General features: G+C 43.7%; 2 protein-coding genes across 2 annotated transcripts in view; one reads left to right on the plus strand and one right to left on the minus strand.

Annotated features, from left to right (window-relative positions):
- The window catches only part of LOC116840617, a 29,315-nt gene extending 16,251 nt beyond the window's left edge, over positions 1-13,064 (plus strand). Inside the window, exon 7 of the mRNA XM_032807524.1 lies at positions 9,269-13,064. Coding sequence (XP_032663415.1) covers positions 9,269-10,121 — 853 coding nt within the window. The 3' untranslated portion in view covers positions 10,122-13,064. The remainder of the gene's footprint in view (positions 1-9,268) is intronic.
- LOC116840535 lies at positions 12,418-15,513 on the minus strand. The gene is made up of 2 exons (XM_032807356.1): positions 14,546-15,513; positions 12,418-13,479 (listed from the first exon to the last, which is right to left on the minus strand). Exons 1-2 carry the CDS (start codon positions 14,814-14,816, stop codon positions 13,292-13,294), a joined length of 459 nt encoding a protein of 152 aa, XP_032663247.1. The 5' UTR covers positions 14,817-15,513; the 3' UTR covers positions 12,418-13,291.
- Between the last annotated feature and the right edge of the window lie 2,618 nt (positions 15,514-18,131).

Raw genomic sequence — 18,131 nt, forward strand, 5'->3', positions numbered from 1 at the left:
GAAACTGTTTAGATTAGTTTGTAAATATATATAAAACATATGTCTACATAGGACAAGTGATGTCAAACTGAAAGGACCATCAAAACTTGGTGAAAATGATACTAACCCAGTAGTTATTGTACTAACTTCTTGATTAACATTAATGTTAATGAGTAATTTTCTAAGATTAGGAATTGTTTCAATATGTGTGTATGTGTGTAACAAGCATGTTAGTTTTAAAACATAATTTTTCCCAATTTATATACTTTACTTGTGCTATGTATATATACACATTACAATCTAGTATAGTACAAGTAACTTACTATACTTTTTATGACTAACTATATTTTTTAAAATATGTGAAGATCTGTAAACTTGTTTTTATTGAAGAGTTCGTTAATCCAAATTTCTACTTCTTTGTTAAAGTATAGATATATCAAGATAGATACTACAAGATATATTTAAAGTACATTGGTTTCTCTCTCTCTATGCAAGATACTTATGAGCTACTTTTATATGAATTTCCTTAACAGACTTCTTTCACAAATTTTCTATCTTCTAGAGTATGTCAGTCACATCATATCACGACTAGTTCTTCATTTACTGGATACTCTATTGCCATACTTCTAATGAATTTTTTTCCAAACATTTTTATATTTGGAACATGTTTATGATATAACGATATATATAATATACCCAGTTTTTATATGAGACTATTAAAATGCATTGATATCCTAATATGATAAATTTTATCACACTTTGCTTCAATTTCACAAAATGTTTTAAGTATATATCATTATAATTATGATATATTTATATAAAAAAAGAGAGTTAAAGCTCTTGCACAATGCCAGGCTACAGGCAATAGGAATAGGTATTAGCTAATAGGAACAGGGAATAAAAATAATTGGTCAAGCCGAATTCCTATTCCCTGTTCCTATTGCCTGTTGCCTGGCATTGTGCATAGAGCGTTAAATCCCAGTAAGTACTAACAGAAAGCAATATCGCTCACACACACACTAATATACAGAGTGTCTCACAACTGGACAAGCAGGGCCCTTGAGGAGCCCATGATGTCCTACGTCCCTGAACGCTCACGCAGGGCGTTAAGGGATTGGTAGACTTAATTAATTAATATCTCGTTAACTAATTGTCGGACCCAAAAATGGAAGAGGAACTTTCAGTTCCAAATTGCACCTTCTACCTACTCCTAACGGGTGTCCTACCAGTTGTGGGACACTCTGTATATAATTTCCTATTTACTTATATAAATATAATATAACTCATGTTATATAACATTTACATATTTTTAAATAAAAAATTAGTATATTTAGGAGATATCACTGTTAGTTGGTGTTATTGGCATGTATAATTAAAATTACTTTATCATCTTTTGTTACATGTGGTAAATAATGCAACACACTTCTAAAAATAAATAAAATAAGTAAACTATTTAGGTAATCACACAATCATCATCCAAACATAATATTCATACATCCTGGAATAGTTTCTTAGGGTTTTTTAAAGCAACATTCCACGGTTACGGAACTTTGTGTGCAAAAGCCCTAATATTAGAGATTTGTTCAAATTAATTGCACTTTTGACATTTTTGCACCTAATGTCCATTGCACATCAGAAGCGATGAGTTAAATCCAATGAGAGTTCTTCTTTCTAAAGAAGGACCAGTGTGCAACGGCCATTAGATATAAAAGTATCAAAAGAGCAAGCAATACACGAACAAACTTTAAATAAAACAACCATCGATTCCATCGATCATCATATCGAGCTTCAACTTCATATAGAAAGTAGCGACTCGTAACGTAGACTTTCGAACTATTTCAGCCAATCAGAAATAACGGGTCTAATAAACCCTTTATTTGCTAGCCAATAGTGTTCGGCGTCTATTGAATGTTTCTCATAAGTTGGCCGTACTGACCAAAGACGAATTGCAACCGGTGAAGGAGAGAATAACGTATTTCGCACGTCGTCTTGTTTACGCGATTTCGACTCGCTCAGTGCGAGTTTCGTGCCTGAATCATTACTAGGAGTGCCGAAAGTAAGTGTCGCGTTCGTCGTAATTGAAATCGTTAAATACGCGCCCGAAATATGTATGTCGCGGAACAGGCAGTTGCAAGTTTTGAGGAAACAGCGCGCGTTTGTGGTGTTAATGGCGACCGAAAATACGAGCCGTGAATCGTTATTTCTCGCATCTGTCGGAGAAAAGTGATGTGCGCGAATATTGTCGAGAGTGCCGAAAGTAAGTCTCGCACGATCGTCCTGACGAGATATCATCAAATAAACGTTCGAAACGGATATGTCGCGAAACGGGTAGTCGGGAATTCCAAGAAAAGTATCGCGCGTTTCTCGTATCAGTGTTTATTAGAAATAAATATTTGGAGTTCAACGACAAACCAGCCAGAAACTAAGATGGTAATATCAGTGTCAGTGATAATCTATGTATTGATTGTTTCACCGTTATAATAACAATATTTGGGTCGTGTTACTCGCGAACGCATGATCGGACGAAAATGGGGTTTGCACGCTGATGACTTCTTTGGCCCGTAGAACATTACCATGCGTTTCAAAATTTTTTCTCGCACACCTGGATACTCACCTTCCTGTCACTTGACAATTTTTCGAGGCTAATTGCTCGCGAACGCGTGATTGGACGAAAATGCGGTTTGCGCGTTAATGACTTATTTGGCCTGTAGAACATTATTATGCGTTTCAAAATTTTTTCTCGCACACCTCGAATCGCAACTTTTTGACACCTGACAATTTTACGGAGCTGATTGCTCGAGAACGCGTGATCGGACGACAATACGGTTTGCACCGCGATGTCTTATTTGGATCAGAGAATGTCATCATATGTTTCAAATTTTTCTATCGCACACCTGGAATCGCACCTTTTTGACACCTGACAATCTTTCGGGGCTGATTGCTCGAGAACGCGTGATCGGACGACAATACGGTTTGCACCGCGATGTCTTATTTAGACCAGAGAATGTCATTATATGTTTTAAATTTTTCTATCGCACACCTGGATTCACACCTTTCTGTCACTTGAAAATTTTTCGAGGCTAATTGCTCGCGAACGCGTGATCGGACGAAAATGCGGTTTGCACACTGATGACTTATTTGTGCCGGAGAACATTATCATGCGTTTCAAATTTTTCTATCGCACACCTGGATTTTTCATGGTCAGTTCGCTTAATCATTCTGCGACGCGTATTGTAACGTACAAATGGATGATATAGAACACTCGAGTCGACATGCAACATATATCAAAGACTAATGTAGCTTTGACATTTATTAGGTCAGAGCTCACTAATAATTTCTAGCCATTCACACTGTTAAAGTTTAAAGAATGATGTTTATATATAAAATGATATGATATGTAATTTTGAGCTGTCAAAATTATTGATTATCCGAGTAGTCAACAACTACTGTTGTAATAGTGGATTATAATGATAATATTTGTATTGATCACAAGAAAGAAAAAGATTAATGAGCAACAGTGTAGTATAAATATGAAAGGAAAGCGACTGATTGCAACGTGGCTGCTAAGACTGCCTCATCTAGAAAATTCAATAAATTACAATGCAATGTAAAATTATAAGGAATGAATGTTAAATATTAAGTACATTGTAGGTTTCTATAACGGAGCGAAACGCAGAGAGTGAGAATATATCATAACGTACACATCCAGACGTATATGACTGAAAATCAATAGTGAGTTTTGACCTGGTAAATGTGAAGGTTCTGTTGAATTTCCATGTACATCATAAAAAAGAAAGAAGAACTGCTCCGATTCCGATCACCCACGTCGCGTGAGCGTGTTGAATGAATTAGAAGGTAAGTAGAGATTGTCACCGAAGTGAATGACGACGTTTGCGTTTCACTTGTTCTCGCTCCCACGACTCTTCCCCGTGCCGGAAAGTAGAGAACAAGGCCTAAAAAGGCCGATCCTTCTTCTTCGGCGGCCGTTTTGTATGCCACTGGGCCAATCGAGTATCCTCGATTCATTGCTCAGGAGTATGTAGCCAGGGGTTACAGCCTCCGAAGGTTACCGGCTGTTATTGCGCGTCCCCAGACACGTCCTGCGGCGGGAAGAATGCTGCACCCGTGTTTCAGTACCGTCTAAAATTCCTTTCGCCTCTTCTCTTCATGAAGCATATAATTCACAGAGCCGTACATCTCCCGCTGAAGTGATTTTCCCGACGTTTTACTGCCTTGTGTGCCACGCGCGCGTTGTTTTTCTCCGTGTCATCTCTTCGCGAGATTCCACCTTGGGGGAGAACGTGTCAAGTCGGCTCGAGGTTTATGTTGGTCATACGTATAATTCGTATATTTGTTGTGAAAGTGACAGTGGAAAAGGGATTGCAAAATGTTCCCTTTAGGACATAGAGAAAATATAGTTTTCTTTGGTATGAATTCTTCTCAATTTTACTATATTTCTCTCAGTGTTCAAGAATAGACTCAGTAAGAATCTATGTTGGTAGTAGTAAGTTTTGCTAGAAACATAGCAAATTTTGTTGGTAATATTATTATAGTTAAATTTTATTATATTTATAGTAGTATAATTATATTTTATAATCATGCAATCATAGTATTATAGTATTATTCCTATATATAAAACTGTTACTATAGTAATATAATACTATAAAATTCTCTGCATAAATTCTTCTTGTATTCTAAAAAGGGATATTTTACGATTCTCTTGCCATTATTTCTCTTACAATAAATACACATAGCTAATATTGCCCCTAGATCGACTTGACTCGGCCTGCCCTACATTGTTATTTCCGTCGCCTGAAACTCACCTCAGCTAATTGCGTAATGAGTATTTATGTGCCAGGAGCATTAAATCTACCGCGATAATGTTTATCGGCGCGCACGCGGTACTCACGTCGTTCGGCACGATATTAATTTTTAATGTTCCCGCGAGCCAGGCATGATCCAGTAGTGAGGTAGGTCAGAACCTTCCGCGCGCAAATCGGTAGCATCACCTGTTGCTGATCGTCGACCTCGATCTAATAGCGGACAGAACACGGTCCTGCTAAAATATCTCCCAAGAAGATCGCTCTTGACGGGCTTTAACCTTTTGCCTCACTTTCATCATTCCGAAAACTCGCGTCTCGCTGTGAAACTCCACTTCCGCTTGCGGACAAAGCCTGCATTACGCAAGAGCGTTCTCCAGATACCTCCTCTCTCATGATTACGCCGGAGTAATCGATTTTTACATGTCATTTTACATCGCACATTGCTTGGAGAAAATTTTGATCATCCTTTTAGTATTTTTGTCTTTGGTTTCTACTTAGCCATCCTGTGCGATAAATATATGAGTACCATATAGATCACCAAATTTATATTATTACATGTTATAAATTTAATATTTAGTTCAATACAATATATACAATACAATATTTTTATCAATATTTGCCCCATAAGTATATAATTTAAAAAATTGTAAAATTCCCATCATCATTTTGTGAGTTATATGAAGCTTGTATTTACTACACAGAATAACAAAATGCAAATAAAAATTGTCAAAATTAGCTCAAAATGCTATATAAAGATCTGAGTGTAACTTTTAGTAACTTTGTACAGCTGCATCAACATAAAAAACTCCATCTTATTTTGTGTACAATATAAATTAAATAATTCAGTGCACACAGTATATATTTGTCTCGATGAATGAAATTGAAGTTCTCAAAATTATTCCGAATTGTCACGCAATGATGATCCAATTGTTCCCATCAACAATTGTCTCACGCTGTGTGATAATCATAGTAGTCCGTGTCGGCTCGTCAGGAGTCTAGCGCAGCGGCAAGGTTTAGCGGGACCAAATATGAAGCCTACTTCGCCCTAATTTTCGCGAAGAATACCGTGCGACTCAACGGCCAGCGGAAGCGTTTTGCGCGTCGGTTCCGCGGAACGTTAGGCTTCGCGAGGGCGAGCGAGATAATTGATCGCGCGCGCGGGCGCGACATCGTCGAGACAAATGTCTCGTCAGTGGTGTCCCGCTTCTCCACTTTTACGAGACAATCGAAAGTACGCGGCGCGGCTTTGCGTCTCAGGTGCGCGCGGGGTATCAGATAGACCGGTGATAATCGCGCGGGGGTCCACGGAGTCCCGCGATTGTGCGCAGGCTCGTTTCTCGTGGCGCGCGCGCGGGAATCCATTTCACGCGCCGCTCCGCGTGAGAATGTAACCGCGCGAGCTCTCCTCCAGAATGTGGCACGGGCCTTAATACAGTTAAACGCCGGCGCGTCCGTGTGCTGGGCCCGCGGCACTGACTATGGGATAATCGCGAAGTAGGTAACAGCGTGGAGGATGCATCGTGGAGGCTGTTGTCGCATTAGAGATGCGCTAACCTCGATCGAGCGTGTCGACGGTGGGCCGCGAGTGCGCGCGCACGCGCGCACATCTTCGCGTTCCTAACGAAGCATGATACAAGAAGATGGAATACATTGGCACATTGAGCCGGATACTCACGGCGCAAATTACACGGGTAATACACGACATTCCTCTCGAGCATTGACGAGCATTAGTAATGAAATCCGTGCATATTGACACGCCGCTCAAAGAAGAACACAGAAATGTTCGATTGAACGAGCAGCATCAAATGAAAGATCAAACAAGATTAGCCTCGTGCGAGAGGTTAGACAATTTTTCTGTTGAATTCTCGTAGGAGATTAGCGCAACAAAAGGAAGATAGAAAGTTGTCGTTGAATGCCCAGAGAAGAAATACCGAGTCGATGTTCATTTTATTCATGAATATTATTCATCACTCGAAAGTACATAGTTTCATCTATTTTACTTGACAAATACGACAAATCTTTCGCGCGCTAACCTAATAAATACAATTTCAATAATGATGGAATAAAACGAAATGTTTTTTTGATTTTCAAGCAGAGCTGAGTGCGTTGAATCTTGAGTCATTGATATCATATCATAATTCATCATAAGTTATTAATGTTCTTTTAGGTGGTGAATATTTTGTGCTCGAAGAATACGTCACGATTCCGTGCGCGATTTCTTCATGAAGGAGCGACGTGGAAACTTCCAATTGCTCGCAAACGTAACCCGTTACTCAGCAATTGTTTCTACAACGTCCGCTAACGAGGGATTTAGCGTGATTGCGATATGTAGCGTGTTTGGATATCGCACAAATCGGATAAATTAGCTAATCGCATGCCGCGCGTCCATCGGCTTATTAATTTCGCGCTTATTGCAATCGCACTGAAAACGAACGCGGACACGTGTCGGGAAATGCGAGACACGTATGCGATCGAAGCGCGATTTGCAGAAAAGCGAGGCGCCGGACTATTGCGAATTTGCTGTTGCGTAACGCAGAACAGTAGTACGTTCGTGATCGCGCAACCGCGAGCCGTGTTACAATTTCTTTCGTTTCGCTTTATGTACCGCACTGCCGGTAAATCCGGAACAAAACGTTCCTCCTTGAAAAAAAAAGTGGAGAACATATATTTATTCGAGGAAACTAACGGCAAGAGACATTTCCCGCGCGCAGGAAAAAGTTCGGCTGAATTAACGCAACAATGAACAGACCGAACATGTTTTGAAGGAAATAGAATTTCCGCATTGAGAGGAGAAATATTCGGTGGCTGCTGATAACATATTTACTTATACTACATTGAGGAAAGAATGCTTGACATTTATAACTATATAATCACAGAAAAATAATTACTTTATGATCAAGAAAATCAATTTTTTAATTAAAATCTACTGTAATGTTAGTAACATACATGCATGTCACTGCATGTCATTGCTACCATTTTCGTGTTAGAACAATTAAAATATATAGTTGGGGCCGAAATTAACTATAATTGTTTTTTTTTAGTTACAGCAAATTAGACTATTTTTCTTTTAGAAAGATAGAATAATATAAAATATTTTTCGAATAAGAAAATGTGTGTATATTTTCTTAAAACCTTAGCTTTTCAAATAAATTTTATTTTTTTTTAGATATTTTTTGAAGCGTGGTTTTTATGAAGCTATTTCGGCTCAAAGGGGGAGACTAGAAATTCAGTTTGCTTCAACCCAAAAGCGTTTAGCTCGTTTATTGTCGCATGTGTTAATTCCACCGATTTCTTTCTCGTGAGAGTTCATACTGCTCCATGCCGCTTCCTTCTTCTCCAAGCTCGCCGCAATTTGCATTCATCCGGTCCGGATGACCGTAACAAAACCGCGATGAGGGGTCAACTTGACGCGGGAACGGAGAAATTGCCGAGATGCGAGATGAGCGCAGCCACATTTCACGCCAACACGAGACTCATCATCATTCCGTTGTCTTCTTCCGTTTCTTTCCGTTTCGTTTGTCATGGGAATAACGACACTGAGCGATAGAGTGACCGCCGATCGCATCGGCCGATGCGCAGGGAAAGTAGATCATGCATGCCGATAATCCTCACCCACACTCCGCACAGCGAGAGGATGAGAGGAGGAGGAGGAGGAGAGCACGATAAGAGGAAGGTCACAAGCCGTCCGCAACCTGGAACCAGTTTCTAACATCCCCACATTACGCCGAGGGTCAGTGGGATCACGGTGCCAGGTACACCAATACGATCTACGGCCCTCTCCCTCTGTTTGCATCCATTCGTCCTCTCCTCTCACGCGGAGTACGAATCTCGATGAAGACGAGCGCACACTTATATACACACATACATTCTTACACACCTAGCCGACGGTTTCCTAGAGGATAGCGCGCAGCCGTGTTGGCGAAATTAATGAACGAATCCCGTGGCCGCTGAACGGCGATGTCTCGATCTCGAGTGGCGCGAGTGGGTCTCTGTGTCAGAAAGGGTCACATGGCTCTTCGCGCTACCACCATGAGAATTTTTACGCGCTCCCCCCGCGTCCTGCCGCGGCAGCTGCCTAGCGCGCTGAAAGAGAAAGAGGAGGATGAAAGGACGAGGAGAGGAGAGTCGTCTCGGCGAGGGGGCTGGAGAAGAGACGGAGGATTATACATGCCGCACTCATACACGTGAGGTCGCAGTCGTCACGTGCGCCGGCACATCCGTCCGTTTACGTACGACGCCGAGGAGGCACCTCTCACCCCCTTCGCGAAGGATGGCATCTAGCAGAGGCTGCTCGATGGTATATATCGGCCCGGAGACTTGGTCCTAGCGCCAGTTCTCTCTAGTCGAGGATCAATCTCAGCCCGTGGGTGCCGCGCGGCTTGTCGTACCTCTCCGGGCCAGTCGACGTCGAGAATTTTGCGAGCCTCCTCGCGCCGTCCCTCGCGTGATCCCCGTTGAGAGATTAGCGTCGCGAGCCAGCCGCGAGAAAGCAGCGTCCTGCGTACGACACGTGTCGCCAAGATGTCGCCGATCAGAAATCCGTCTAAGTGTGTGCTGCTGCTGCTGTTGTCAGCTTGCGCCGTTACCATCGTCACCGTCCATGCCGTCGCCGAGGACGAGGCCGGCTTCCTCGACAGAGGTTATCGCGCGCTCTATCGCGTCTACGAGGAGTGCCAACACCGCAACATGGCGGTGTCGCCGTGTCTGAAGAAGAAGGCGATCTCCTTCTTCGAGAGGCTCGGCCGTATACAGAGCTTACCGCTCGGCGAGAATCTGGAGCTCGTGCGGGTCGCGCCCGTGACGGACGACGGCTCGCGTAGCGCGACCTCCGACCTGGAGACAACCTTGGCGCGTAACGGTGGCGGCGGGGCCGCCGACGAGATCCTCAACGACATCCTGTTCGAGCGTGTGGCCGCGCTCATGAACAGCTTCAATGTGCGAATCAGTTTGCCCAAGACCTCGTCGGGTGAGCTGAAGCGCAGCGTCGAGGAGGGCCGCGGCAAGATGAAGAAGATGATGGGCATGATGATGATGGGCATGGCGATGAAGATGGCCGCCATGGTGCCGATCGCCATGGGCGTGCTGTTCCTCTTGGCCGGCAAGGCCCTCATCATCAGCAAGATCGCCTTGGTGCTGTCGCTGATCATCGGCCTGAAGAAGCTGCTGAGCCAAAAGCAGGGTGGCGACCATCACGGCGGCTGGCAGCAGGGTGGTGGCGGTTGGGACAGGAGCCTTAAGGGCACGCCGGTGCCGTCGATGACGGAAGCCGAGCGCGAATACGCGCAGACCCTGGCGTACAGCGCGCGACAGAAGCATTGAGGGTGGACCTTCTGAGGCTGATGGAGGAGATCCTCGAGGAGGCAGGCAGCGGCCTATGCGTATACGAGGGAGCGGACGAGACGCGCTGCTTTTTCCGGAGAAAAAACTGTTCGCGACGACACGGAGTCTTGTTCGTTGACGAGGGCGAATCGTCACGGCTCGAAGGCGCTCGTAGAGTACAGCGGTTTGGCGCGCGTCGCGTATATCGTGAGTTAGGAAAGAGAGAGAGAGAGAGAGTGTGTGTCACGACGAAGACGCAACGACGCACCCATGTCGAAGATATTGACACCTTCGCTACCGGCGTCACGTTGTGTGACGCAACGACCTCTCACCGGGGACCTGCGTCATGCTTATTTATTCACTTATTAACGGCAGTAAAATCCGTTTTCAGTAAAAAAAAAACATAACGTGGAGAAAGGGACCGAATATAAAAGGTACAAACACGAAATCAATTGATGAAGTAAAGCAGAATGAAATAGAAGAAGTTGCACCGAGAAAATAACACTCGGAAATTTAGGAATGTAGAGTTTATTTTTTTTTTCGTGAAATAAAATTTATTTCTGCGAAATAAGCTTTTATCCCGCAGAAATAAACCTTCTAGTATCTCTTTTTCTCCGTGTATACTCGTATAGAAGACATTTTTTGTGCGAGTGTCTTTCTTCATGTTCACATATTATCAAGCCTGTGTTTTCTGAGTTTGTGTCTTGCACGATTACATAAAAAGAGAAATACGAAGTGATCCGCGGGAGGAGTTCTCCGAGTAAGTGCCGACAGCGAAGGTGTCAATGAGACATGTACGCGCAGAAAAGAAATTTCAGACGAATATAGGAAGGAGGACTGGAATGAACGAACTGTCTCAGCGGTCGTGCGAATTTTCGAGAGGCCTGAGATCGCTTCCCGGATGATCAGTCGGACTCTTTTTCCGGATTAACGGTGCCTGCGCGCGTTGCGAAGCGCCGACGTGGTTTCTCCGTTTGACGCGACGTGCGCGATTTGCATTAAGGCGTGAAATTAAAAACGGAGGGGGAAAAGAGAAAAGAGAAGAACAAGGGGAAACGGAAGACACCGCGTGATGCGCGGACGCGAAACAACAGGAGCCGCGGCGACAGATGTTCGCATCTCTCTTGCCGGCTGCCCCGGCAAAATAAACCATCGAAATGATAGCGAGAGAGTCATTTCCACACACGCGAGTTTCTAACGGTGCACGGGCGCTTTTCTTTTTTCTTCTTCTTCTACTTCTTCTTGCTCGTACCGACACAATCGGGACGCGATCAGCCTCGAAGCCGAGCTCCGGGAAAACGGCGGGAACTGTCGCGTCGTCGTTTCTATGTTATCGTCAGCCGAATTTACAGTCATTTCTCACAGCGCGCGCCAGAGATATATTCATATTTATTTATTTATTTATTCGTAGCATACATCACACGCACATAACGCGTGTTAGTCGGCGGTGTACTTACTTGGACGATAGGCGCTCGTGGATTCACTATACGTACAGAGAAGTGTCGTTCTGCCGCTGAAAAACGCGATCACTCGCGTTTACTCGTCTTCTTTTCAGTTATACTTATCTTCAGCAAGGAAGATTTTCCCCTTTGGTGTAATAGTCTTAAAATATACTTGTTGTAATTCCAGAGAAGTTCATTGTCATGCATTCAACAAAAGAATTTGTTTCCCTCACGAGGATTGACGAGATTTTTCACTAAAGAAGGAGTTGAGGTTTGACTCTGAGCAAGTGAACCGAAGTTTTATTTTAATTCAATATTCTCGATAATGCTATCAACGCTACACTTACTAGGATTCGGAATGTATATTAAATAAATGAATTGGATGCTTAAGACGAACTTGTGATCAATATATCAACTCATGAAATACTTGAAACAGGTAATAGCGTTTACTTGAACGCAGTATGTGTATCTTTCTGTACGCGAGATATTTCTTCGCGTAGCGATTGGGAGAAACATTCGAACACTCGCCGAGGCGAGTGTATCTGAATTCGCATTGTCAGGGTGTGATCGTGTATTCAGTAAACTACACTGAGAAAAAGACGTTTGAACATTTATTTATGTGTAAAAGTTGATTTCTCACGAGAATAGATTCTCTCACAGAAATGTGAAGTTTAAAATTTATTATTTAAAATTTAAATTTCGTTTCAGAAATCTTAAACCTATTTCACGCAAATGAACTTTATATCCCACAAACAAATTCTCAGGTATTCTTTTCTCAGCGTACACTGAGAAAAAGATACTTGAATATTTATTTGTGTAGAGTAAAAATTTATTTCAAATAAATTTAATTAATAAATTGTGGAATAAATTTATTACAAATAAACTTTAATTTTCAGAACTTTATCCTACATAAATTTTCAGAACTTTATCCTAAATTAAACTTTATGGCCCAATAAATTTTTAGGTATTTTTTTCTCAGTGTAAGAACGACGACTTAAAGCGACAAGAACGCAAGAAAGAACCACAGAAACAAAGACAGATAGGGACCGCCATTCGAGAGACGTTGGACACTAGCGAATAAGAGGTTACTAATTCCATCCACTGTCAACATTTATTAATTAATAACTCATATACGTATAACTCATATGTTACATTCTAAGACGCAACGTTCATTTCGTAATGATCATGATAATGGGGGATCCGCGCGGATCACGTTCGTCGTGCGCAAGCGGCCATCATCTTACCCTGCGGACGTTGACGAAGAGTACTTCAACCTGACGCGCACCGTTCGAGGGTACGCGCGCACGGCGACGCGGCATACGTGTATTACGAGACGGCGTGCGCGAACGCGTGCACGTTCGACCCGAGAAGCGATTATAAATTCGGCCTTGGTGCACACGCAGGCTTACTCCGTATTTTGTCGGTGATAAAACGACGATACAATTACATTAGTCTAAGATTTTAAATTATTACGAAATAAAGTCATCACGTCATCCTCACACTTCTTCGTGTATCTCTCGATTTGTTTCTTCCTCCGCCCTCCCCCTCTCTTTCTCTCTTTCCCCCGCAAATCCAGCGGTCTGTTCTTTGTAGCTGAACTGGCTGCATCAGCTTGCACTAATTCTCTGTCTTTTTTACATCAAGTGTCACGGCTATATGCTTGTTTCTCTTTAAGTTTCGAAAATGCGCAGCAGTTCGGTTACAAAGGACAGACCTCAGATCACGTTGTCAGTGCACTTTCAGGCCGAGGACGGCGGCGAACAGGGCGAAGAAGAATCCCGCGAGCAGCGTCGTGCCCTTCAAGAGGATCAGGCCGCCGATCATGGTTGGTATCAGGGCGATGAATTTCAGCTTGTACGCCATCAGCAACGCCATCATCGTGCGGTCCATCCGCTTTTTCCGGTCTCGTGGTCGATCTGGAAGTCGCAGGCGCAACGATGTGTACGGTTAAACGATTTCACGATTAAACGCGCGCTCGATGGTGCGCGTATCCGGCCGTTAGAATTCGCTAAGTCGCGGGAACGTGATAGTAGCGGCGTAGTAATAATAGAGGCGGTAGCAGTACTGCTGCTCAATATTCGCGATATTAATGCAGCCTCGCACGCGACGTAATCAGTGCGCGAATGGAATGCAAATTGGCGCGCATGTTGAACAGCGTGACCCGCCGCTCCATTGACAGTTATCGTGAGAGAGACGAGACTCTCCGCGCTAGTCCAGCCGTCAAACCGAATATTTGGCACGTATTTACGGCGTCTCGCTGACAAAAGCCCGTACGATATCAAAAGGAACCGTCAACGGATCTCTGCGACGGCCGTTATACAACGGTAACGCTCATCAAGTTTCATCAAGAGCGGGCCCGAGACAACAATTCGACACGTGGCCTCGGCCACCACACTTTTCGCGCTATTCTGTAGCGCCTCCCATTTAGCGGCGCTGGGAGCAAGATATAAAAGCTTGGAGCTATCTCCGTTAGCCCCGTTCCGGCCCACAATAGGTGTAGTGAATCTCTTTCGCCGTTTGCGTAAGCCACTGTTAAGCCTAAACCTGTTAAGTATTTTTCGGCGGTGATCAAGTGGATTTTGACAGTTTCTGCTTCTCTATCAACGCGAATTCTGCCTTTCCACTTTGTGGCTAAGCTGTGTATTCTTCCTAAAGGCTTACTGCGGACCTATTGCGGACTGGGACTTAATGAACGCGTCTTACAACGTCCGATTTATGCCGCAATTCCAGACAAAATCGTAAGTCTCGTAACTTGTTCTCGTAAAATTGGTAAGAACTTATGAGTAGATACAATTCTATGCGTATCATATGTTGTACGATTACTTGTAAATATCGTAAGTTACGTGAAATCGTAGATGTTTACTAATGGTCATATGGTATACAGTACGCATAGAATTGCAAATCTACTCACAAGTTCTTGCGGATTTTACGAGAGTAAGTTACGAATCTTACGATTCTGTTTAGAATTGCGGTATTAGTTACCTTTTTCCTTCGCGACACCGATCTTGGAATGCGCATCCCCAAAGTCCACCTCGGCCAGCTTGTCTTTGGCGACGTTGTCAGGCGAGGTGAGAGGGGGTGGGCCTTCCGACGTGACATTGCCACGCGTGTACCTGAGGAGCCGCCTGGCGGGCGCGACGTCTCCCTCGGTCTCGTGGCGTTTCTCCCGCGGCGGCGACCTCGTGCACTCGACCGCGCGGATCAGACAGTTGAGGGCCAGCAGAATCGCGACCAGGCTAACTCTCGACAGCATCTTTCCTCGCGTTCATGAAGAACGGGCTCACGCCGGAAATCCACTGACGGAATCTGCTCGCGCTTACGTCCACGCCCTCTCGCTCTCTTTCTCTCTCTGTCTCTCTCTTTCTCTCTCTCTCTCTCTCTCTCTCGCTGTCTCTCGCTGTCTCTCGCTGATTCACCTGGGCTTTTATTACATCGTCGAGCTACTCTCGGCGCGCTGGCGGGCCGTCCGAGTCACGGAGCACCCGGCGAGCGTTTCCTCGAATCGCAGAGACATCCGAACGCAACGTCGATGAGCGCTCTTCCCTCTCACCCGGGATCGTGTCGGGCTCACAGGAAACGAGCTCTCGGCTGTCACGCTATTCCCGACATACCTCCTACGCTGTCGCGTACTCCGACCTCTCGTCACCCTCGGGATGGGACCCTGAACTTGTCAGCGGCCGCGGTGACCGCACGCCAGGGTGCGTGGCTACGTGTGTCTGCCTGTGCGTGGGTCTGCCTGTCCAAGTGCAGCCGCGGGACGGTGAGTCAGTCGACAGCAAGAGTGAACGAACGGCGCAACGAACAGCCGCGGACTAACCGATCCGCCGTTGATTCTCGACGACAAACCCGAGCGGACGGCGCGGATACCGGCGTCGGGCACGCTTCAGTTGCCGGGAAAATCGGCAGTCCGTGAAAAATGAGCTCCGACCGGCTAGCTGACGATATATACGTGCGCGGTAAACACTATGATCCAAATTGTCAGTACCGACATATATATATGTGTCAGGCTGCATCGCGGAACGGTACACGCGCGCCGCGCGTATGCCGCCTGTCAATGGGGATAAGGAGACTCCCGCGGGTGTTTTCGCGAAGAGAAAGGGAGTCGGGAGGCCTCAGCGACGCCGCGAGCGTCTGCTGGCGTACCAGGGGGCGGAAATGATCTTGTGGGACACGACGACAACGACGACGATGACGACGTCGTGTCGTCGACGGTGCTGGCCTCGACCAAGCTGCGCTTTTTTCAGTTACGCCGCGCGGACATCCGAGCCGACGACAAGGACGCAGCGGAACGGATTATGTTGGAAATCCCTCGTGATTTCTTCCTACGAATGCTTCCATCGTACTCGCGACCATTGTTTTTCCGTCTGGCAGTTTCTGGTCGAAACTGATGCTTTTGGATCATTTTAAACGTGCTCAAAGTCTCCAGTTTGACACAACACCGCGTGTTTACTTACTTTTCACTGAAAGCATTTCATTCTTGGAAATACTACTACAATATACGTGAGAAATCAAATATTTTGAAATACATATAAAAGTGCAAATTTTTAAAGGATTTTTAAATAATTTTAATTAAAAAAGTTAATGATTTTTATTAAAGACGAAACAGAGAAAATGACTTCTTAAAAAACATCTGATTATTTAATTAAAGAGTCGATTTGTTAAAAATGAAACTGATGCTTTTGGATCATTTTAGACGTGCTCAAAGTCTCCAGTTTGACACAACACCGCGTGTTTACTTACTTTTCACTGAAAGCATTTCATTCTTGGAAATACTACTACAATATACGTGAGAAATCAAATATTTTGAAATACATATAAAAGTGCAAATTTTTAAAGGATTTTTAAATAATTTTAATAAAAAAAATTAATGATTTTTATTAAAGACGAAACAGAGAAAATGACTTCTTAAAAAACATCTGATTATTTAATTAAAGAGTCGATTTGTTAAAAATTAAAATATCTATAGAGACGTCGATTAAAAAATAAAAGCTCTTTCTTTATGGATAAAATTCTGTCTCAACCCGGATAGACAGGTGTACGTAAATTTGGTAGGAACTTTATACTAGTCGATTTTTAAAGCTTGCATTCTTTATGAATGGTTCATATGGCGCTCATATTTATCACATAGAATGATGTGATTAATGATATGTGTGACGAAAGAACGATGAAAATTTACTGTGAACAATATGTCATGTAAAAGTAATGTGAAAACCTGAATATAACTGTTAATAAATCTATCGCTGTGCATTAAAATTCACAATATTTGTATATATAAATTTAATAATTAATTAAACAGAACATTATATCTGTTTCATAAGTGTAATTGAAAAGAAATTGTAAGTTTTCCATCATCGATTGTCTCACGTCGTGATAATAATGAAAGTTTATCTGTGTAAAGACAGAGCTCTTATCTTTTAATAAATGACATGTGAATATCCTGCTCAAAAATGACAAACTGAAATATACTGTTTATATACTACACAGCTCAAGCATAACACTTTATTACTTATAAGTACTTCTAATACAAGTGTTGGTTCGCACTTGCTTCTGAATGAATTCACTTTTTTAGGTTATGTATACAACAAGATTACATTTGCGTGGCGAATGATCTTCTTATGTCATTGGAACGCCGTGTAATTTTCACTGCCGCTGTATAACTCCGCCACTTGCGAGCAAGAGAGAAAGAGAGATGTCTCGACGTCAAAATAATCGGTTTCGCGATCGACCTCTTAAGCATTCCTGATTGTAAAAAAAAAGAAACTATCATCCTGTTACACACACTTTACCTCGCCCACTGATCGATTCTGTCGATAAAAAGTATTTAAAAAATATTGTTCTCTTTTTTGCTTTTAATACATCGGAACATCCTGCTCTCGCAGCGGAATATTGCGAACTGCACCACATCCTGCTTCTGCTACTTATTTATCTCAGCTATCTGAACACACTTGAAACTACACAGGCGGGTTCCGCCTGAGTGCGCGATCGAATGTTGCATTTTGTTCTAAGAGTTGCCGATAAATTCGCCACGTACAAGTCGCTCGTGTCCGCGGGAAAAGAAATTAGAAATCTACCTGTGTATAACGCTGCAATCGACGACGACGACGACGACGATGACGACGATGGTCGCTGATGATCCTGTTGGGATCTATTTTTTAGTTACGCCCGGCAAACATGCGGGCCGCTAATAACTCGTCAGCAGCCGGTAACTTCAAATGATCCTTGCAACCTGTGCGCAACAGACAGCCACCATTTTCCTCCTGTTGCGATTAACTAGAGTTGCGTATCTGGGTATATAGGTTCGAAATTGTTTATGGGCGTTGTATATGGTACGCCCGGTCACTTTCCATTCGCGATCTCGAGCAAATCGCGACGTTTCGCAACATAATAAGGACGTTTACGTCGGCAGCCGACGTTAATCGTGATTTAATGAATCGTCTCTCTTGCCAGCCGCCGAGGGGAAGCAGGATTTAGGACGCCGTGGATCACTATCGATCCACAAAGTGAGACTGCAATCGGTATCCAAGCAAGAGCAGCAGATTGCAATCGCGCCGCGGACGATCATTCGTTA

Source organism: Odontomachus brunneus, unplaced genomic scaffold (assembly GCF_010583005.1).
Source record: "Odontomachus brunneus isolate Ranch 3 - 2012 unplaced genomic scaffold, Obru_v1 Obru_scaffold_010, whole genome shotgun sequence".
NCBI classification, from domain to species: domain Eukaryota; kingdom Metazoa; phylum Arthropoda; class Insecta; order Hymenoptera; family Formicidae; genus Odontomachus; species Odontomachus brunneus.